Below are 25,174 nucleotides of genomic sequence, written 5' to 3'. Positions count from 1 at the left end.
TCTCATTATTTTACACTACCTCTATATGAATTTGAGATTGCCATATCTAATGGGAATAGTACCGGCAGTGGCGGCCGGTCAGTACGTGCTACCGGGCTCCAGCACGTAGCTTGAAACTGTAAGGAATATTATTTATGTACAGTAAAATTATCCTGGTGCCTTTTCGTTTTGAGTACGATATGAATTTGTGTTTTGTGAAAATCAGGACGAGATCTGTCGAACACCTAGCGCCGTTCTCCCGGGGAACATAGCTCGTGCTCATGTGAAGTGAGCCCTTGCCTGTAGCCTGGAGGAAGCAATACGCAGGCGCAGCCAAGCTTGCAACACTCCCCCTAGCCGGCGGAGTATACCATAAACCAGGATCAACTTTCACTGATCCCGTCTATAGTTACTTCCTCTCCTGCAAGGGGGTAGAAGTACTCGATGTCTCCTGCTACCTTGATGTTCACGGCCGACTGGATCCCTCGCTGCGCTCCTTAGCTAGCTAGAGCGACGCATCAAGTCGGCCGTGTGATGTTGAACGTGGTAAGCGAGTCTGCCACTAGAGAGTAGCATCGTCTGGGCTCGAAAGTAAAGCGTAAGCGGAGGCAATCTATCTCACACATGCTTATTAAAATATCCATCTTCCTTTTGTGTCAAAAATAAGGAATTCGTAGGTGAGTCAAAGAATCTTTGAGTGACCCTAAATGTGATCCCGCATTACAATGTAATTTACTCTGGTGAAATGAAATAGCGTATGGCTTTTAGTGCCGGAAGTATCCGAGGACATGTTCGACTCGCCAGATGCAGGTCTTTTGATTTGACGCCCGTAGGCGACCTGCGAGTCGTGATGAGGATGAAATGATGATGAAGACAACACATACACCCAATGATGGTGAAAATTCCAGACCCAGCCGGGAATTGAACCCGGGATCCCTGTGACTAAAGGCCAGCGCGCTAACCAGTTAGCCATGGAGCCGGACATTTACTCTGGTAATAGGTGAGGTCTCAATGAATCAGTTGGCAGCTCTTTCAGTTGCTTTGTGTGGTTTTTAATCTCGCGGTTATATTACTGGTGCGTGTTTTTTCTGTCATTGTGTTAGTGCTCAAGTTCATACGGAGATTTATCAAATTATTTATCCACTGCAGTGTATATAAAGTGAAATTAAATTAGTGTTCTTAGTGGGGATCTATATTCCCACGATTCTATTTGCACTGATGTAAGTTGCGCCATTAGGTTAGTAAAAACAATATTTCTCGAATGAATTATTTATCTCGTAGACAGTTGTCGAAGAATTAATCTGCTTCCAAATTAATGTTGTTTTTGTTTATTCTGAGTTATAAATTGTGAGAAAAGTTGTATTGTTATTATTATTATTATTATTATTATTATTATTATTATTATTATTATTATTATTACCAAGTTTGAAGTATGCGCTGTTCATCATGGCAATATGCAGATTTAAAACAGCGTATTTAGCTTGTTTTTTGTAGCACGTAGGACGATTTTTCACGAGCCGCCACTGAGTACCGGTAGTTACAAAAATATTAATTATACATACACAGTACAAGTGAAAGTTCATGAGGGAAATGCCACACTAGGGAATCACTGAATTGGTTTATGTTGATTGATGTTGTCAAGGAATGTCCCTGTAATGTGAAGTTCAAAAGATTTTATGTGAGGGACTTTAGCTCTTGAGATAACTAGAAGTAAATTTTGTAGCTCAACTTGTGTATACTAGTTATTATTATATGTAATTGTAAATAATTATTAATAACTATATTGTATCCACAAACTGTCATTTAATGCTAGTTGTTTCTTGAGATAATTTATTTAAGTTTTGTTTATTTATGTGCTCTCTCTTTCATTTTCACTGTTTTATTTTTTATTTTTTTACTAAGACCTTCCATATACCTTGACTGATTGCAGTTAGGAAAGTACAATGTGACAATGTGTCAGAACCTGAGTGAGCAAACCAAGTTAGACATCTTGCGTGATGGACCTTCTGCACCATGTTTTGTAAAGTCTTGTGAACTTCTTACCATCATGACATTCCTTTACAACAAATATCAAAATGGTGTAAATTGATGACCCCTCAACTTGGTGGTTTCTTTGTTAGTTTTCTTGTAATGTTTTGAAACACAGATTATAGTGCTATATTATGCGTGAAATTTTGTTAAGAGAAAACAAAACATACCATACTTCATAAAAAAAGACTCAATAAATAATATGTACTATATTGGTCATCAGTGTCTTAATAAAGAGAAAGGCAATATTGTCCTGTGACATAAAGATATCCCAATATTTAATATATTTTTGAAAGTTGTCAGAATTTAAAAGAATAGCCTATATAATTTTGTGTTCATTATCTTAGTTACTAGCCTCTAGTCAAAGCAACATTCATATAACTCATCCACAGTTAAACATACTTCTAGGGTCTTCAGGAGCTCGGGCATAACATTTCAGCTCAGCAGGTCATTATGCTAAAAGTAAGTGTAAAGGGACATTGATGAGTTTGCTTTTTTACTTAGCTTATTCTAAACTTTCAAATGCTTTCTGTTCTTCATCTATGAGATTGCTTATGTAATTTATTCCTATCATCTTAAAGTTTAGTGTGAGAAAATCTCTGATATCCTACTTTTAATCCACATCTGGCGTGCTGATAGTGCAGCCTATTATACATACAAAGGCTAGTATGCTAATTTCTTAATATTAGACCAACTGGAGCACTTACTGATATTGTGATAATAATGAGAATGAAAAACCTGCTATAAAACACTGCCAACTCATAGCTTGTCATTAGCAAATTCACCTTTACAGTACTAATATTTAGCTAAATAAGTGAGTAATCAATATAATTACAAATAATTATTATAGTTGCTTTTTCTCCAACTATATTTGATCATATTATTCCTTATCAAAATCTATCTTCCTCCCTTTTCGTGGTCGTTTCTGGTTATCCTTTTTTTTTTTTCCCTGTAGTTTCTATTCCCACTTACAATTCAGCATATACTGCATCTTGGTTCTTCCTTCTTGCTTGCCTCTGCCTTCTTCGACAGATGTCACAAGATAATTTAGATGATATACCGGGTGGTACAGCTGTCCCTATTTTTTCCCAAACATATGCAACCAGCTAGGAATTAAATGTGTCTTAGTCCTATCTTGTGCAACATTCTACAGCAATTTTATGCTCAGTCAGCCTGATATAGACTTCCCCGCACAATGCAAAAATGGTACAGGAGGCAGTAAGTGAGACACATCTCAAAAACACTGTAGAGCGGAGTCCAATACTCCAATCAGTTTTACAAAATGTTACTGTACTGTACAAATCATAGCCACTCCTTTAGCTGTTGGTAGGGAACTGCAGCTCAAGAGGCCATTTTCTTTTGATAGAAAGGGTGGTCACGGTATCGTAGAAAATGTGATAGGTTAGGACCAATTACAGACATGTCAATTCACCGCCATTTTGTATAGTCTCATCACATCAAAATGATATAAACATGTTTTTCACAGTATTTTATAATCTATGGCATGAAAATGCTGTACAGCAGATGTGATAGCTTACGCCATGTAATTACTACCGTTACAGCATTCAATAAAGTCATAAAACTGGATCTTAAGGCTGTAACACATTAGAAACTTTATGAAGCGAGAACTTTTGCTCTGCTCGTGAATACAGAGTTATAAGAGCTGGACGTTCATGCAGGAAGTAGCTGCGCAGAATTAGGCAAGTTACATGCATCTGTATAAGCTACGTGGAGCAGTGAGGGTTCAAAATCTTATTGTGTCATGCCTTAAATTTTCATTTCGTACTCTTCTAGGCATCCTTTACGAAGACTTTACAGAGTCTCAGATATTCTTCTAAGGAAGTTATAGTAAATAGACATAATAATTATTCCCACGTAAGCACAAACTATAGATAAATTCATTGGATACCATCTGAAACATTATGCTGGACTCATTTAAACAAGTAATAGGTACATACTCTATGCATAGGGAATGGTTGCATCTATCTGGGCTTAAGAGAGACATAATTCTGTAGCATACTGTGGTGTTTTAAGCAAGGTAAACCTGTCTGCACATTTGAGTTCAGAACTTGTAACATACAAGATCAGTTTAACAACGAAAAAAATTGCCCTATATCAGACTCGAACCTCCGACTAACGAGCACTGTATTCCTCATCTAATTTCAAGCACACTCAGCTATCACGAGCTGTGATCTGCCAACGTTATATCAACACTTCTTGTAGTCATTCAGCCATCATATTCTCTGTGCATGAAGTTTCTGTGATACAGAATTTTTACAATTCTTTACCATCATTCGGTATTTTATCATTAATGCTGATTTTGTTGACTTGAATAAACAAATTATAGAAAGCGTAGTAAGACCATACATCGCTGTGAGTAGCCAAGGTCAATGTTTTTAGATTAGACTTTAATCTGCAGGTTGCATAAAACTGAGTGAATAGGGGCAGCTATACCACTTGGTATTTTCTACCTCCCATTTTGCTCATATTTCTATTGTTATATATATTCTACAAACTCTTTAAACTCTTAAATCTATGCATAAATTAAGCACTTATTGTGGATATTTTCTTCAGGTTATATTGGATCTTTCAATATTCTTGAGTGATCGATAAATACATTTAGAGGGAAATTAGCATTTCCTTATTAAGGAAAACCTTAGCAAGCTTTAGATGAGTAAATGCTCAGTAAATGTAAGTCCTGGGGCTATAAAAAAAAAGTATTATCCGTTGCTTATGAATCCATTCTGATGTATTTGCACTTCAATTTCAATCAGCTAACTTTGATTGTATTTTATTGTCTGTTGTTCATCTGAAGATTCTTTTCATAAGTTAGTGTTTCACAATTCCAGATCATTTTCTTTCATCATCTTTTTGTTTCATAACTTTCATTTCTCATACTTCCATTTTGTTCTCATTCTTTTCATCTCTCCAACAAAGAGACTCAGATACTAGACAGCCATTTCCATCAGCTGAATGAAGTTCCTCTGTTCAGTGGCAGCTGCTCGCCATCAGGCTGGGAGGGCTGTAAGTCTTGGGTAATAGAAAATATGGTTGAAGCTCCCATTAGAAAATAGAACTTAAATTAGAGTACCTAGGTGAAGCATTATCTAATCCTGTAACAATTAAAAGGGAGGTCCCGCAAGGCAGTATTATTGAATCTTCATGTTTTCATATGTATATAAATTATATGAATATAGAACTGGAACAGATGACGTTTTACTGTATAGAGTTGTAAACAAGTTACAAGATTGTGAGCAACTGCAAAAATGATGCTAAATGGGATGGAGAGTCAGGTTGTAAGTTTCACATGAGAAAAAGTTCTCATGAGTTTTAATTACTGTGTTGATGGGATGAAAATACTTAGGTGTTAATATAAGGGATCATCTTCATTGTGGTAATCATATTAACAAGGTTGTAAATATGATCTCTTCATATGCTTATGAGGATGTTTAGAGGTTTGCAATATGGGTGTAAAAGAGAGGACATATAAGTCTCTGATAAGATCCCAATTATAGTATTGTTCCAATGTATGGGATCACACCAGGATTACTTGATACGAGAACTGGAAAAGATCCAAAGAAAAGCAGCACGATTTGTTCTGGGTGATTTCTGACAAGAGTAGTGTTATGAAAACGCTGCAAACTTTAGGCTGAGAAGACTTGGGATTGAGGAGATAAGCTGCTCAACTAAGCAGTATGTTCCAAACATTCAGTAGAGAGATGGCGTTGAATGACATTAGTAGATGAATAAGCTTGACTGGAGCTTTTAAAAGTAGGAATGATCATAATATAAAGCTGGAATTTAAGAGGAAAATTAGGGCAAATTTTCATTTATAGGAAGAGGAACTGGGAAATGGAACAATTTATCAAGGAAAATGTTCAATAAATGTCCATGTTCTTTGAAATCATTAAAGGAAAGTCTAAAGGATCTAAATGCAGTCAGTGGTGATTGATTGATTGATTGATTGATTGATTGATTGATTGATTGATTGATTTGATTGATTGATTGATTGATTGATTGATTGATTGATTGATTGATTGATTGATTGATTGATTGATTGATTGATTGATTGATTGATTGATTGATTGATTGATTGATTGATTGATTGATTGATTGATTGATTGATTGATTGATTGATTGATTGATTGATTGATTGATTGATTGATTGATTGATTGATTGATTGATTGATTGATTGATTGATTGATTGATTGATTGATTGATTGATTGATTGATTGATTGATTGATTGATTGATTGATTGATTGATTGATTGATTGATTGATTGATTGATTGATTGATTGATTGATTGATTGATTGATTGATTGATTGATTGATTGATTGATTGATTGATTGATTGATTGATTGATTGATTGATTGATTGATTGATTGATTGATTGATTGATTGATTGATTGATTGATTGATTGATTGATTGATTGATTGATTGATTGATTGATTGATTGATTGATTGATTGATTGATTGATTGATTGATTGATTGATTGATTGATTGATTGATTGATTGATTGATTGATTGATTGATTGATTGATTGATTGATTGATTGATTGATTGATTGATTGATTGATTGATTGATTGATTGATTGATTGATTGATTGATTGATTGATTGATTGATTGATTGATTGATTGATTGATTGATTGATTGATTGATTGATTGATTGATTGATTGATTGATTGATTGATTGATTGATTGATTGATTGATTGATTGATTGATTGATTGATTGATTGATTGATTGATTGATTGATTGATTGATTGATTGATTGATTGATTGATTGATTGATTGATTGATTGATTGATTGATTGATTGATTGATTGATTGATTGATTGATTGATTGATTGATTGATTGATTGATAAGGCCAATGTTCAGCAGCCCCGTGGTGTAGGGGTAGCGTGCCTGCCTCTTACCCGGAGGCCTCGGGTTTGATTCCCGGCCAGGTCAGGGATTTTTACCTGGACCTGAGGGCTGGTTCGAGGTCCGCTCAGCCTACGTGATTAGAATTGAGGAGCTATCTGATGGTGATAGCAGCCCCGGTCTAGAAAGCCAAGAATAACGGCCAAGAGGATTCGTAGTGCTGACCACATGACACCTCATAATCTGCAGGCCTTCGGGCTAAGCAGCGGTTGCTTGGTAGGCCAAGGCCCTTCAAGGGCTGTAGTGCCAATGGGGGGGGGGGGGGGAGGGAATTAGCATCTTCGGTGCTGTAGAATTGTAATCATCTGCTATCCCAGCCTCATTTGGATCAGTTGACACTGTTTTGTTGCTTCTGCCTTATCTTCCTTAAACAGTTCGTATTTCATTTTAGAGACTTCTTTTATATATTTCCTTCGTAATTTCTGCATTGTAATGCCTGGTTTGAGACATCCTTTTCAAATTCTTTATGATCTTCTAGCATTGGTGCCTGAACTCACTACCTCAGTGTTTACAGCACAAACTTATCACATACTCCTACTTCTTCAGATAGGCTCTATCTTTCTATTGTGTTAGATACCAAACTGAAAAATGAAACCCTTAAAATTATAAAAAAAAATCAATTACCTTAATAATAGTGGCAATATTGTTGAATCATAGTTTTATTCACTCCCAACAGAAATGTTATATAATTACATCAGTGACATATAGTTGTTGTTTTTGGACTTTTACAGTGATTGAAGGTGTGTATAATATTTATATACAGTAATTATGTTCCTTCCTGATATACTAACTGACTCACTCAAGAAGAAAGGTGCTTCCACTATGCTTCAATCTAAAGCTAAATAAATGAATGAATGAATGAATGAATGAATCTAAACTTCCTTTCATTTTTCCTTTTCTCCTTCTCATTTATGCAAGTAGTTAGTTTTGCATGATTTAACCTATGTAGATTAATGAAAAGGTAAGGAATTCATTTTATATACTTTCAAATAATACAAAATATATGATAAAATTTACCTTTTTAAAATGAACAATCTGAAGCTAATGTTGAATTTATACTCAGTAATATCTCAGTGTGCAATAATTACAGTAAATATGTTTAAATATGAGAAGTTAATCTTGAATGTAAATAACAGCAGTAAATAGAATGCATGAGATATATATTTGTATTTAAGAACACTGTCTGATTCTTCTTTCTGATTTACTCAGGGTGAGCCTGGAGAGCCAGGACCTCCAGGTCCACCTGGCCCACAGGGTCCAGAAGGACTACCTGGACATGATGGACGGCAAGGAATTCCTGGAGAACCAGGTCCTCCTGGTGAGAGGGGATCACCAGGCCCTATTGGCCCAATTGGACCTCCTGGTGCACCAGGCTTGGCAGGTTCCAAGGTAAGCTAGTTATTTGAACGCAATGCTGTGTATATATGAAAATTAACATTTTCCTGCCCTTTCCATCTGTAAATAATCTGTTTTAGGATTTATGCAAATGTCAGCTTGCTAAAATCATTACACTAATCTGTAAGACAAAAATGAAAAAAAAAAAAAATAATAATAATTAAAGTAAATGTTAAACTACTCAAGTGTTATGAATCATCAAAGAACTCTCTATGGATATGGTAAGTGCTCAAGTTTTAAGAACAGAAAATTTCAAGTAGTGTGTACTGTATCATATTGCGTAATGCTTGTCACTGAACATCTTTAGGGGTAGGGGTTTAAGTCCAAGTTGAGCCCCAATTGGCAGGCAGGTGAGAAGGAGTGAAGAAAAGAATATGTCCAAATGTCCAAGATTATGGATGTTTGTATGCACATTCCAGTATAGCAGTCGACTGAACTTGGTACAAATATTACTTACTATCTGGAAAAAATACTGTAGGGGCAAGACACCCGTAGGAGCCCTAGGGAAGAGGGAACAATATAATTATAACTAAAAACGACCAATATTAGTGTTGAATCCATACTTTTCGGGACTATGGGAGTGATTTTAACAAAACTTGGTACACTTATGACTTACTATCAGAAGACAAACTGTGTGGAGGTATGAGAACCTTAGCACTCCTACGTGGGGGTGAGATGTAGAAATAATTTAAAATAGTGTCAAATCCATTCTTTCTGGTGTCGCTGAGATGAATAGTGATGCTCCAGGTTTTTTAGAAGTCCTAGTTTAGCCTCTTTTTGCATAGGGGTGAGAAAAGGTGAAGAGCAAAATTTCCAAAATGACCGAGATAATGGGCGTATGTGTGTATGTTCCACCATAGCTCTCAACCAAAATTGGACTTGCTACCTGGAAAAAATACCTTAGGGGTAAGAGACCCCTAGCCCCTAAAGAAGGGGAAAAATGTAAAAATTAACCGAAAACAGCCAATATTTATGTCTAATCCATAGTTTTGGGGTCACTGAGATGAACTGTGACACTCTGGTTGTTGCATTTTAAGGTAAAGTTCAGACCCAATCAGCAAGGGGCTGAGAACGGGTGAAGAAAGGAAAATGTCCAAAATGACCAAAATTATGTATGTATGTGTGTTTCTTCCAGCATAGCCCTCATACAAAATTGGTACATACATGACTTACTATCTGCAGAAAATACTGTTCGGGTAAAACACCTCTTTCACTCCTATGGGAGGTGGTGAAATATAAAAATAAACGAAAATGACGGATATTAATGCTGAATACATTGTTTACGAGGTCGCTGAGTTGAACTGTGACACTCTGCATGATTAAGTCATACTTCAGCTGCAATCAGTATTGAGAAGGGGAGAAAATGAGTGTAAAAATAACTGAGATTATGGATGTATGTGGGTATGTTCCAGAATAGCTCTCAATGAAACTTGATACACATCTGAAAAAAAAAAAAAAAAAAAAACAATGAAGATGAACCATCACAGCAGCTCCCCCACCCCTGATGGGAGTGGGGAATGGGAGGGGATGACTTGTAAAAATAATGGAAAATAACCAATATTTATGTCAAATCCATTGTTTAAGTGTCACTGATATGAATTTTGATGTTGTGGATACCGTTTAAGTCCACGTTCAGCCTGTATTAAGATGGGTGCTGAGAAGGGCTTAAAAGTAAATAATCTAAAATGACCGAGATTGGTGTTGAATCCACTTCTTTTGGGGTCGCAAGGCTGATTGGTGAAAGTCTCAATATCAGTTCAAATCATGTACATCATATCTATAGCGCGACAGGTAAATACATATTATAGTTATCACTTTTTTTTGCTTTTTGAAAGGATCAAATACTTCGCAGTCAATTGAGCTTTTACAAGGACAAAAATTAAAAATTAAATATTCTAAAATTTGAAATCAAACACATCTAAATAACTCTAAAACTACATAATAGATCATAAAATGCCAATCAACAACTCATAAAAGAATGCTATAGGCCCTAAAAATTCACTTCACACATAACTAACTGGTAATACAAATATTAAAGGAAAACCTTCAAAAATTATCCAAGCAACTCCACATACTACAACTAGTTAGTTTATATAGGGAAAAGCAGAAAGAAGAACTGCACTTCGATCATAAATCTGATTTTTCTCTTTACTAGTTTTATTAAGGTTACAATGTTTTTATTCCAAGATTACTTTGGCAAGCCTAATCCATTAAATATGGCTGGAATGACCTATTCGTATTTGTTATGTATCTATGTATGTGTGGATAGTGCTAAATAATTGCATCATGATGCCATAATTTTATTTTTGTACCTCTGGTGTTATCAACCTCAAGTGTGATAGATTTTGTAAGTTATAACTACATGTATCAACTATACTTCTGACATTTTGTTTGAAACCAAAAAGGTAGTTTTTCATAAAAGTCAACTTTCATGGAAAACTTTCATGAATATGAAAATTCTCAAGGATTTGTTTTATAATGAAGTGTATGTAATCTTAATAATTTATAATTTTCAGATTGTGCCACACTCACATGATAATAAACAAATTGTACATATGCTCTGAGGATACTAATTTTTTATTATTTAAAGGAAATCATTCACTATGAAGAAGTGCTAATATTAATAAAAGTAAATCCCCTTCCCAGGGAGAGAAAGGAGGGTATGGATTGATGGGCCTTCCAGGATTACCAGGATTAATGGGACGGCCAGGATTTCCAGTGAGAAAATTATATTTATAGTATTTCTATTCTCCCACTTGTAACTAACAGGAATGTCATTCTGCTACAACTAACATGGTATGGGTCTATGGGTCTATGTAGTAATGTTATATGGTACCAAATTTATATTTTAAATCTGGTGATTGAAATTAATTCAGAAATGCAGACAGTAATTTTAAGGTGAGAGTATGATAAATGAGCACAAAAGGCAATATAAGAATTAGGGTTCAAGTATATGAAGGATGATCTCCCTAAACTGAAAAATAAGAAATTTAATGACAATGTGTTGTGCAGTACTTTCTGTTCACTCCCCTCTCTTTCATATCTCAGACAAGACTGAAATATTTCCTAACTACTAAAACCATACCTGGAAGTTTTATTTTGGAAGTTCAAACACTCTACCCCACCAAAATAAATATAAACTAGACAAATTTAAACAGCGCATAGAGGTTTTCAAAAATTCAACCCATTAAATCACTACTATTAGGAAAACAATTATTTGTAAACAAAAACAATGAATTTAAGCTATATAAACTGTGCTAAAATTTCTCTATGAATGTAGTTAACATATTTTCTGAAAAAAAAAATGTAAAAGAAAATTTTAAATTTTGGTGAAAAATATGGATTGTTTGTTTTTAATAAATTATGCACCATCATTCAATTATTTACACTCCAGACCAAGTTTCTCATGTCTAAACTTTTTTGCTTGGGCCGTTTTATTAGCCTCATATGAATACTGTATTTGCAAGAATTCATGTAAATATGGGCAACGAAGTCTATTGTCTTAATATTTATCAATCAGCCATCAATAATCTGCATTAAGGGCTGTCACCCAGGTGGCAGATTTCCTATCACTTGTTTACCTAGCATTTTTTTTAAAAACATTTTCAAAGAACTTGGAAATTTATCGAACATTTCCCTTGATAATTTATTCCATTCCCTTACTTCTTGTCCTATAAAGGAATATTTACTCAAGTTTGTCCTCTTGAATTCCAACTTTATCTTCATATTACTGTTAAAAGCTCCACTCAAACTTATCATCTACTTACGTCATTCCACGCCAGCTCTCCACTAACAGCTCAAAACATACCACTCAGTCGAGCATTTCGTCTCCTTACTTTCATGTCCTTGCAGCCCAAAGATTGCAACATTTTCATAACACTACTTCTTTGTTGGAAATCACCGAGAACAAATAGTGCTGCTTTCCTCCAAATTTTTTCCAGTTCTCATATTGAATAGTCCTGGTTAAGGTCCCAAACATTGGAGCCATACTCTAACTGTGGTCTTACCAGAGACTTACACACCCTCTCCTTTACATCCTACAACCCCTAAATACTCTCATAACCATGTGAAGAGATCTGTAACCTTTCCTAATAACCTTAATACGATTACCCCAGTGCAGATCATTCCCTTAACACATAGGTACTTACAGTGTTCCCCATGAAGTACTATCACCCCCAACAACACAATAATTAAAACTGAGAGGACCTTTTTTCTTGGTGATACTTACAACTTGACTTTTCATCCCATTTACATTCATACCATTGTCTGCTGTCCATCTCACAACATTGTTTAAGTCCCCCATGCAGTCACTCACAGTCTTGCAACTCATTTAGTACTATATACAGTATAACATCATCCATAAATAACCTTATCTGTGATTCCAGTTCTTTACTCATAACATTTATATCTGTAAGAGAACATAAAGGTCCAATAATACTGATCTGCAGGACCCTCCTCTTAATCATTTTAGGATCAGATAATGCTTCACCTACTCTATCTCTGAGTTCTATTTTCTGGAAATGTAGCCAGCCATTCAACCACTCTTTTGCCTAGTCCAATAGCCCTCTTTTCCGTCAATAATCTCCCGTGATTACCCTATCAAAAGCCTTGGATAGGTCAGTAGCGATACAGTCCACTCGACCTCCTGAATCTAAAATATTAGCTATATTTTGCTGGAATCCTTCAAGTTGAGGTAAACTAGAATAACCTTTCCTAAACGCGAACTGCCTTCTATCTAACCAGTTAGTAATTTTGCAAACGTGTCTAACATAATAAGATATAACGCTTTCCCAGAGCTTACAAACAACACATGTTAAGTTGACTGGCCTGTATTTATCCACATTGTGTTTGTCACCCTCTCCCTTGTACACTGCGGCTACTGTTGCAGCTCTCCATTCATTTGATATCGCTCCTTCATGCAAACAATAAACAAATAAGTGTTTCAGATATGGCACTATATCCCAACCCATTGCCTTTAATATATCCTCAGAAATCTTATCAATCCCAGCTGTCTTTCTAGCTTTCAACTTCTGTATAATTTTTTAGTATCTTTATTATCATATTACAAGATATTAAAATCATTCCATATTATGGTTTTCACTTTACAAAGGAAAGGATTTATTACGTCCTCCTATTCAATACATATATCCATCTTTAGATGGAGTAATTCTAATCAAACATGTTTTGGCTCATTTTGAGCCATCTTCAGTGAAAAAATGTTAAAAACTACATGATTAATGTTAAAAGGATGTTATTAAAACACGATGAGAAAGAATATATAGAAACAAGTGAAACATGATTAAGTTAAAACAGTAATTGGTTGTAGCTAGGTTGAGAACCTCTTAGTCTGAAAGTACAGTATGTCACAGTAAAACGAGGATGAAATCACAAACCTAAAACTTGAGAAACAATCTATCTTCAATGAGTCATATACTCGAATGGCCTAAAAGGCAACAAAAATTAACAGCATAATTTGAGAGGAAACAAATGCCAAGTATAGGGTGTGTGACTCGGTAGTGGAAACTGTCAATAAAATCCAAATCTGTAAAGGAAAAAAAGAAACAATGAGTATATGTAAGAAGCTTGGGCTAATTGATGAAAGATAAACGAGAAGAAAACTTTAGACTTATTAAATAATTGCCCTCTCGAATGGCCTGACCTTCTCAGTTTAGAGGTCCCACTTCCACTGGTCGTGTTTGTAGTTGGCTCAGCTGTGTTTGCGAGGATAGGAGAAGGAGTGAAAGGAGTATGGGAAGGAAGCACTAAGCCAGTGGAGAGAAGAGGAGGGAGGGGTGGTGTTGAGTTGGAGAGCTGGAAGCGGAGTTCCTTTTTATTATAGAACTAGCAGTTACCCGTGGCTTCGCTCACATGGACTTCATAATTTAATAAAAGCAATTGTAAAAGTGAACTGTACTAATTTAATAAAAGTAATTGTAAAAGTGAACTGTACTAAGACATTATCTGAAAATCCTTAAAGTATAAAAACTCCCTGAAAAATTGAGTTTCATTTACCCCAGAAACTCTTTCTAAACCACGTTTGTGGTATTGCCTTTTAGGGCTAAGATAATGATACGATATACAGTAGAGCTGTACATGTGAGAAACGGGTCTTCTCTCAAGTCAAAGCAAAAAGACAACATGTTTCATTATTTTTAAAGGAGATTCCAAATACCTATTTCCATGTCTGTAATATTTTTAGTTTTCGAGATGTATGTATCCCCATAATAAAATTCAACCCCTATATCAGTCCTTCCCCCACCCCCATCTAAGTGGTTTTTCTGTAAATGAAAACAAAAACATATTTCTTTATTTTTAAAGATGATTCCAAATACCAATTTTCATGTCTGTAACATTTTCAATTTTTGAGATGTAAGTATCATCATAAAAATAATTCAACTCTCTTTTAACTGCTTTTCACCCTCTTTATTTGTATTTTCTGAATACAAAAAAATACATGTTCCTGTTTAAAGGACTTTCCAAATACCAAGTTTCTTGTCTGTAACATGTTAAGTTTTTGACATATGCTGTAGACATATGGTACTCAGTTTAAAAATTCAACCGCTTCTTCAATTATTTTCAGCCTCTTAAGTGGATCTTTCGAAAACAAAAAAATATGTGTTTCTTTATTTTAAAGGAGATTCAAAATACCAACTTTCACGTCTGTAATCTTAAGTTTTCATGTATAAGTATCCACATAAACAGAATTCAAATCCTTCTTTACTTATTTTCATTTCCTCACCCTTAAGTCAATTTTCCAAAAACAAAAAAATACATGTTTATTTATTTTTAAAGATTCCAAATACAAATTTTCATGTCTGTATTGCCGCCTTTATTGCCAAGCTAAGCCCAGCCAGTGAGCAAGAGATCCCAAGGCGGACCATTTGTTCATGGCTTCTGTTTTCTAGAGGCATTTAAGGGAATAAGGGGTGACGACCAAGCAAAAAAAAGAAATTTAAAAACAACATTCTGACATTTATTGACACAAGCATAATTGAACAACAAAATATCCTTTCTGAGATTAAATACAATGTCCTTTCATGATGTCTGATCTTCCAGTATCATTCTATAATCGATCAAAAATAATCTTCATCCTCCAGCTCTATGGTAGAGTTCTGGAACCAAAATTAACAAAAACGATTAGGCCTTTACTGCCTTTTAAAAGAAAATATTTTAAATGAAAATATATCCTGAGCCTTTTATAATTATTCACGAAAAAATTAGCAGGCAGCTATCACGCATATTATTTCCATCACAAAATTAAAAATTTTCCATTAATTTATTGCAATTTCAACACATGGTTACTGTTAAACACTGATGAACTTCGTTAACTAAGGTAAATAATGTCCATTAATGACATCAGTAGAAATTCTGATGGAAATCTGAGTTGGCTCCAAGATCATAATTAATTAATTATTATTCATTTCCAATATTATCTGTGAAACATTTACTTTGATCATCACATGATCATGTTTACAACTTGGTGTATTTCACTAAATAATTCTCACTGTAATCATGACACACATTTTTCCAATTAATTAATTAATTAATCAATTAATTATTATCATTATTACTCATCATCTCCTAAGTTCAAATTAATTATGCCATTTGTGGACATTTAAATTATACTTGCAGAGCATTTAAAGTTTCAAATCAGTTTGAAAATATTTGGAAATTTTAATATAAATGCACTGGAAATTTTCAAATAACCACATGTCAGTTAGTTAAGGATTAATTTATAAATCGCTTGCCTTTGCTGGAAATGAACTAGATGATCTTTCGTCTAAATCTGTGGTAAATGCAAATTAAATCCTAGCCTGGTCTTACTTGATGTTATTTTCAGCAAATTGTTCTTTAAAGTACACTAAATAAATTTTCATGGTGGCAAATCAATGTTGAAAATAATCCGTGCTGTCGCGATGAACGCACGGCCAGATTAAAATACACTGAATAATTGAAAACATGAAAATATTCCTAATTACATCACACACAGCCATCACATTCACACAAGGTAACATGTATTTTATGTACACAATATTTACAACGAATCCTGCCATTATGGATTAATTAATTATTTTTAGCATGGTCGCATCAATAAGATCCGGAAGATGAACTCATGTCTGGTTACGTTCCCAATTCAATTAGTGACTAGTGATCGAACTAGTGTTATCACTTGAAATGAAATACTCTTTAAATAGCAACGGAGATCCATCTAAATTTCGGAGATTAACTAGAGTTCAATAATCATCACCATCACATGGGTTACGAGTCGCAAGTGTAGCGTTTGTGAGCCTTAATCACATTATTATTACTCCCTATTCATGAAATGTATTCAACATGTGCTCCACTTTATTATAAATCACACTGTGCTCCCAAAGACACAAGCAACAAATTATTCAATAATAAATTATTCAATTAATATCCCGCAGGACTGCCAATATTCCAGGTGCAATCATGAACTGAGCACATCAAATATCACATGTAAGGAATTCTAAGACAATTTATAGCCCATGACCGTTTAATTACATTCTTAACCCGGTCTTCTACTTAAATTTATTATTATTTTTAGTGATTATTAGGTCTATCAGTCCTCCTGAAATGTCGTGAAATCAGATGACTCGATCCTAAAGTATTGCAAGTGAACTTGGATGACACTTAATTCAACACTATCTCACAAAAATTACGTACAACTCCTTATCACGATATTTTCAATATCACACATAAGCAAATGAAGTTTATCGCGTGGTCAGTGATTTTTAAATATGTCTAAATCCTATATATGAGAATTCATTTAAAGACAAACTACAACAGCTAGTCTAATAGATTTCAAATTCCAGTCACACATATGTAACTCAACTACCATGACACCTTAAGAAATGAAAATGAAAGTAACTCAATCTACTATAAAACTAATAGAACTATGATCTAGGGAAGAAAGTTCATCTAGTTTTACATAGATGAGAAAGATATCAGACAGTTAAAGTGGTACTCAAGTTTAGCTGAAGTTTGATTCCAGGATGAGGTCCGTTATTCCGGCATTTTTCCGTCAGTCACCTCCTCCAGCTAGAAATGGCTTACATACTTAGCAGGTCATGGAGACACAGCAGTAGACATCCCACAATGAAATTTTGTTGAACTTTGTAGAGGAAGAAACCATCTTGAAGTTCATGTCGATGCGTTGGGATGAGTTTTGCCACGTGCCAGTAATGTAAGCTGTAACTAATGCAACAGATATTAGAATTTGCACACACACGTCAGAATATTTAATGTTCTCGTGGAGAAATGAACTTAACTTGGATCACTAATTTTGAAGTACACCCCGTATGACTTTATTATGAATAACTGCACTAAAGTAGCAGAGTGGATGTTCGTCTGCCCGGCTGAATTTATTTTCCACGTTGTCCCGATGAATATCGTCAACAGCAGAGTCGCAGAGTAGAGTAGATCAGAGTAGCGTAGAGTAGAGATTGATTTAATGTGAACATGATGTTTTATAGTTTTCGCTCAGGGGGTGTGCCTTTCTTAGAGACGATCATTGGTTCACGGGGTCTCTTGTAATTGGTCATGACTGTTTCTAGAAGCTTGTCGTCTGCTTGCAGCGCAGGTCGGCATGTGCGTGCCTCGCTTGGGGACACTAGCTGTCACATGATTTACCCTGCACTCAATCGAAGACGGATCAATACTTTGTCCCTCTGAATTGATAGAAAAAAACCAGTTTGGTGCGCTCCACAGCTTTCCAAATGATGAATACAACTCTCGGCGAACAATAAACTTTCAATGTAGACCTGTCGTAAATAATCCAATGATGACCAAATTTGAAGGGGACAGTATTAGTTCTTCTAGATATACGTAGTCTGTCCTCATACAAATAATTCAATTCATTTTTCAATTCTTTCACCCCTGTACTGGATTTTTCAAAAACAAAAGGAGACCTATTTCTTTACTTTAGTTTTCAAGATGTAAGCATCCTCATAAAAATAATTGAAATACTGTATATTCTGTTGAAATTGTTTCTTTAAACAAAATTTGCAAGGGTATCGCATTATTTAAAGAAATCATTATCTTAATGATAGGTGGAACCGTTGAACTGCTATTTGAAATACCGTGTCTATTGCCCACACAAATGTAATCACTGGGGAAGTTTCAACTCTTTATAATATCCTGTCTTTGTAAGCATTCTATCAACAAACCTACTAATATTTAAATAATAATAAAAGTTGATATTATTTCTTCTTTCTCGCAATTCAAAGGCCAGACAGATAAAACCTAAACGACAACACGTAATCTAGCAATACGTACGGAACTACTCAATGTTAAAATTTAAATAAGGGCCGATGACCTTGACGTTAGGCCCCTTTAAATAACAAGCATCATCATCATCATCATCATCATCATAATCATTATCAAAATTTAAATAAATATTACTAATCTCAATTACTACAAGTGAACACCAATATTTGTAGAACGAAATGTTTCACACACTCACAAAATTAGCTAAATTTCTATAAGTATTAACTACTTTATCACTAAGACTAGCAGTTACCCGTGGATTTGCTCACATGGATTTCGTAATTTGTTAAAAGTATCCGTTCCTCGGTACTGTATTAAGACATTATCTGAAAATCCCTAAAGTGTAAAACCTCACCGAAAAATTGAGTTTCATTTACTCCAGAAACTTTTTGTAAACCACATTCGTGGTATTGCCTTTTGGGACTAAGTTGACCATGCGACATAGAACAGTACAGGTGAGAAACAGTCTGTTTTGAAATCGAAAAAAAAAATTTCTTTATTTTTAAAAGAGATTCCAATTACCTGCTTCCACGTCTGTAACATCTTCAGTTTTTGAGATATAAGTATCCTTGGCCCGCTATAAACATAGTAAGACCAGCTATAAGTAGTAAAAATTTAGACAATGAAGTATAAAAATAATTTAACTCCTTTTTCAACCCCCACACCCTGTTAAGTTGATTCCTCCTCCCCCCCCAACCAGAATGTGTGTTTATTTATTTTTAAAGGAGATTCCAAATACCAATTTTCACATCTGTAACAATTTACATTTCTGAGATATATTGTAGATACAGCCTTTTTTAAAATTCACCCCCTTTTATCACTCTTGTTCACCCCCAATTACAGTAATTGGATTTTCCAAAAACAAAAACAAAAATATTTCTTTATTTTTAAAGGAGATTTCAAATACCAATTTTCATGTCTGTAATATATTCAGTTTTTGAGATATAAGTATCCTCATAAAAGGTATTCAACCAATTTTTTGCCTTTTTTCACCCCCCTTAATGGGATTTTCCCAACAAAAAAAATGTGTTTCTTTATTTTTAAAGGAGATTCTAAATATCAATTTTTACGTCTGTAAACTTTTAAATTTTTGAGATATAGATATGCTCATTTAAACCATTCACCCCCCTTTTCACCCTCTTAGTGAAGAAATACCAAAAAAATCCCCCCTTAGAGAGCACCTACACTATTATATAAATGTATACCCAAAATTTCATTTCTTTACATCCAGTAGTTTTGGCTCGGTGATGATGAGTCTGTCAGTCAGTCAGTCAGTCAGTCAGTCAGTCAGTCAGTCATTGTGTGCATGTGTGTGTGTGTGCATGTGGGTGTGTGTGCATGTGTGTGTGTGAGAGAGTGTTTTTTTATAGATAGAAATATTACAGAGCTCTTGGAACAGCCAACTACTTGCTAGTGCATCCAACAATCAGTTCATCAAGTGTTGAAATACATAGGCTATATATTTGAATGGTTATAAGCCTAAAGTTTTGTGACAATTATTTATCTTTAGTTTTTGACACATCTGTTATGCGATCATGTGGAAATAAAGGCATTTTTCATAGTATATAAACAATTTCAAACCATCATTTCATTTTTTAACTACATATGCAGTCTCCAGTCTCCACTTTTGCAGTGTTCTACTAGACTTTGTCCCGAATAGCTACTGCGTTCATGTTTATAAATGAAATTTTTAAAATACAGTTCATGGGGATCACTAACAGAAATTATTTCCATCAGTTTGAATTTTTCTTTGAATAAATGCATTTGTGAATCCATTACCTGCCGATTATGAAAAGCTAAACTCTGATCCAGAAGCATGAAAATAAGGCTCACAAAGAGTACCTCTAGTGTGAGGGAAATTCAACAGATGTAGTATAGATTCAGAGGCACAGAAGTTTTGAGTAAAAATCCAACAGATGTGGGGCACTTTTTACCTGGCATACTCATTTTAATATATTTCTTTACCTCACCTAAAGGAACATCTTTCCAGTAAATAAATGGAGAAATGAAATGAAATTGCCACCATAACACTGTACCTACCCCCAAGAATTCCACCTCCCAAAGACGTTATTAAATTTTTTTACTATTTTTCATCATGGATATAAAGATCTCATAAATGCTCTTGTTTGTGTGTATGTGAGTAAGCCTACAAATATATGACATTTCATTGCATAAAATGTACTATCAGAACTGGATTTTATAACTATAATTGAGCATATGTGTATTTGGGATTTACTTGAGAATCAATAAGGTAAATTATAATTTTAAACATTCAATTTTAGGGAGATAAAGGCGACAAAGGAGAACGTGGTCTAACAACAACTTTGAATGGTGACCAGTTCCCAACAGGAATAATTGAGGGACCTCCAGGTCCTCCTGGACCTCCAGGTAAGTGAAATTGTTCATTTATGTAACAATGAATGCAATGTATGCACCAGAAGCATGCTTACGCTTAGATCTGACTGTCTAAATTATTCTGTTCATAAGCTAATGTGATAATGCATAATAAACTATAATGAAATTATACCATTAAATAATTGATGAAAACTGAAACAAATAAAAATATGAATAAATAAATACTGTAAATAAATGAAACGTACCTATATCACTTGGTGTTGAGATACCATAATAATAGAATTTACACTGTACAATAATTATATGCTTGCATTTTAGTGGTTTTAAAGCACTTTTACAGAGAGAATTTTGTAACATTGAACTCTCTGATTTTTGCTCTATACAGTCTAGAGTAGGTTTGGGTACTGACTCTTGATACAAACTTATTATTTGTACAGTAGTTCATCAGAAGTTCCAAAGCCTAAATTCAGATTGATTATCTTTAACACACTTTATATACATATGGATTATTGAATGGTACAACTCCTCTTCATGTATATGTCATGTCTATGAAATGTTTTGCAAAAATAATACTTTACTTCCAAACCCACTCAAAAAGCAATACCACAAGCTTTTGAACTAACCAAGAAAACTTGGCATAAACACCTCCCGAAGATATTTATAATAATTTCCGTTGGAAAGATATAATTCGTACGAGTTTTTGTCACCTATATAGATATATAGAAGTTACTCCATGGACAAAGAGTAATGGCCAAATAGCAACTGAGAATTGCAGGTTTTTTTTTTTTTAATGTTCATAACAGATATCATATTATCAGCAAAGCAAGTAAGAAAATATTGAATGTAAAACTGTAAAATAATTTCAAGCAAACTGTTACATCATACAACAAACAACCTTCTATTATCAAAAATTAAGTTCCAGGAAGAAAGTATAATTCAATTTCATTGATTGTGAATGTTAAAACATTCACGCTCTTTACACTATTTCAGTCATGAAATTATCAGTGTTTTGCTCAATTGTGGCGATGGGTTCATCAGTTGGATTGCCACATCTTTCCAAGACATTGATAGCTAATATACCATTGATACCCCACTGCAAGCTTCCTATACCTCAAATGCTTGCCGTTGGCTTTTACATAAAAAATTAATAGTTACAGTTTCCATCTAGGGAAGGCAGGTATTTATACAAGTGGAGGTACATATCTCTCCTAGTGCTTCATCATGATATTGCCCTACAAAAGAGGCTTAAAGTGGTTTCTCAAAGGTGCATTAGCTGACAGCATCTTGGAAAGGTGTGGCAATCCTCTTGACAAGCTCAAGCACACTTCCATACTGGGGTGAAACACTCTTAATTTCACAATTGAAAAATCCTAATGAGCTTGAATGTTTTAACCTTCTACAGTGTTATTTACAATGTTCCTTTACTTGGAGTGTAGCTTAGAACATCTCTGTTAAACTTGGGTGTAGCCTGAGGAGATTCACAATTAAGATGGATGGATGTTTCTTACCCATTTCCTCCAGAAATTGTTACATGAGGAAAGAGACAGAGGAGATAATCATCAAGATAAAGCAGTACTGATATACATTAACTAGATTACAACTGACATGAGATGCATTTACATATTTAGATTTAATTTTCTTAATATAAGTTAGCACACACCAGATGAATCAACTAAAAGTCCCACTTGAATCTTGTTACTGTACCTATGGAGATCATTTCATAAGTCATGGCAAGTGCATTACATCATTTAGGCTGTGCCAGTATCACGGCAGAGTATGGCATTGTCCATCGCTTCCACCAAAGTGTATGACACAGATGGCTGTGCGTAAATGTGCAGTAGTGTTCGGAAGTGATAATGTGAGCCTCATGAATAAGACAGCACTCAAGAATACCTTGGCTGCCATATGCCTAAATGATGATGATGATGATGATGATGATATTGCCCTTATGTCCCTATAACTACTTTTATGGTTTTTGGAGATGCCGAGGTGCCAGAATTTTGTCCCACAGGAGTTCTTTTACATGTCAATAAATCTACTGACATGGAGCTGGCATATTTAATCATCTTCAAATATCACTGGACTGGGCCAGGGTCGAACCAGCCAACTTGGGCTCAGATAGCTAGCGCCATAACCGTCTGAGCCACTCGGCCCAGAATGTCTAAACTGAATGACCTTTGTGGGTGATACATTTTGTCACATTTTATATCATTGTGTTGGTGCTATATGATGCTATTCAGCTGACCGACACTTCACTTCTGGTTGGTACGCTCACACAATTTTCATCAGTTACAATAATATGATTGATCATATAGTTCCTTTTGTGCTGAAATCTCTCCAGCTATAATATAATTTTGTGTCACTACTACTGGCCTGGTGCAGCCCTTGTTACGCAGATCCTGCGATGAGGGTAGGCAGCTTCTGCATATATGAGAAACTGTGTGTTATTTTAATGGGGGATAGTGTTGTGTGTGGTATGTGTCTGTTGTCTTCAGCCTAGAGACTGGAATACATCCTAAGAAAGGCCAAAGGTTATGTGGTCATAAGGAAACCTTTTTGCTATGTTCTTGAAAAATAGTGAATTTACTTTCATCTGTAAATATGACTCAATCCCAGGATTCTAGAGAAGCATGCTTATAATCTGTAGCATATTGTGAGTTACAGGAATGTTGGGGATAGCACAAATTCACAGTTCCTGAGCCAAGGGAATTAACTATTTAAGATTAATATTCCTTGAACTGGCTGGCAATCAAACCCAAGGCTCCAAAGACCAAAGGTCAAGATGCCAACCACTCAGCCATAGAGTTGGACATTGCTCCAGGGAGATACAGCAGGTGTTTTATCGTGTCCACTCCTGCACCTCAGTTAACTGATGTGACATGCACTTTGAACATTATCTGTACACCTGCAAGTCCTGTTGTAAAATATGAAATACTGTCAACTCAGACATACCTGTGCGTGAATAATTCCAGCATCTATCTTCTGTTAAAAACCGTTCAATAACAGCATCAGGCATGTCTGTATGTGCAGACACAGGATATCCACTATGTGCCTGATTCTCAGTTCCTATGTGTCTACATTGGAAAGCTCGTATGACAGTTTGATATGGCAATGCCCAAAAACCCATAGCTTTTTGTAGCTCCACATGATGCTGACAGGTATTTCTGCCACAGAGAACTGCAATTTTCAAGTATGACAACTGTTCTACTTTACTTATACCCTCTTGGTGCTCGTCTGGATGTACACTGACTGTGTTTGGCACTGGTAGCTAACCACATATATTCATAGACACAATCTGTCAGTGGGCTATTGTAGCAGGCGCTATGGGGTTAGGTCGTGGTTGTGGTGGTAATTATTGTTTTAAGAGGAAGTACAACTAGGCAACCATCCTTTTTTAACATGAATGAGAGGAGAGAATGGAAGAAGTCTGAACCTTCAAAGAATGAGGACATTGGTAAAAGAAAGGTAAGGACTATGAGGGCATGAAAATAAAAGAAAACCTAGGCCTTGCCAACCTAATACCATTGGGGCTGAAAGAGGACAGTAGTTGACCAAGGGAGGTCAAATAGGAAAACTGAAAGTAAGGAGCCTGATACAGGTAAGTATGCCACAAGGATTCCAACATAATACCAGCCTTACCATGATGTTACATACTCAGACGATATAACACCATTGCCCTGACTTATGAAATGACCTACGTACAAATCTTGATTCTGATCTAGAAAAGACACTATACAGAAGATGTTTATTACCAAAATCTGGTTAATAATTCATTGTTATTGATGTATTCGACCTCTACTGAAAGGAAAATGAACTACAGTATGTGTCCTTTCTTTCCTTATCTCATCTGTAGAACTTTGAGGCATGTATGGATTTTATTTTTAAAACTTTACAAGCAATATAACTACTATGCATCTTTATTGCACATGCAGTAGAAAATCAGTTGCCTGCTAGTTTTCACTCTAAACTTACCTATTTTTAGAATACAGTTTATAAATTTTCAAACTGTAAATAGCTTATACAAGCATTTATGTACTTAAAATTAAATACAGTTAGGAAATTCAAGTTAGTAAGAACAGTTAAGAATAGGATTTGGCCAAATTTTGAATGTTATGTGAACAAAGCTTAACACACAGCTCACGAGAGGAAAATATGTTGCACATAAAACTGGCCTCCTTTTCAGTACTTACTGCACCACAGT

General features: G+C 35.0%; 1 protein-coding gene across 1 annotated transcript in view; it reads left to right on the top strand.

Annotated features, from left to right (window-relative positions):
* LOC136861524 (collagen alpha chain CG42342) overlaps nucleotides 1–25,174 on the top strand; it is a 381,636-nt gene that overhangs the window by 47,555 nt on the left and 308,907 nt on the right. The window contains exons 9-11 of the mRNA XM_067138827.2: nucleotides 8,147–8,326; nucleotides 10,979–11,050; nucleotides 20,901–21,006. Coding sequence (XP_066994928.1) covers nucleotides 8,147–8,326; nucleotides 10,979–11,050; nucleotides 20,901–21,006 — 358 coding nt within the window. The remainder of the gene's footprint in view (nucleotides 1–8,146; nucleotides 8,327–10,978; nucleotides 11,051–20,900; nucleotides 21,007–25,174) is intronic.

This window comes from Anabrus simplex, chromosome 1, assembly GCF_040414725.1.
Source record: "Anabrus simplex isolate iqAnaSimp1 chromosome 1, ASM4041472v1, whole genome shotgun sequence".
In the NCBI taxonomy this organism is placed as follows: domain Eukaryota; kingdom Metazoa; phylum Arthropoda; class Insecta; order Orthoptera; family Tettigoniidae; genus Anabrus; species Anabrus simplex.
The sequence above is the reverse complement of the archived record's forward strand: the minus strand, read 5'-3'. Positions and strand labels throughout refer to the sequence as shown.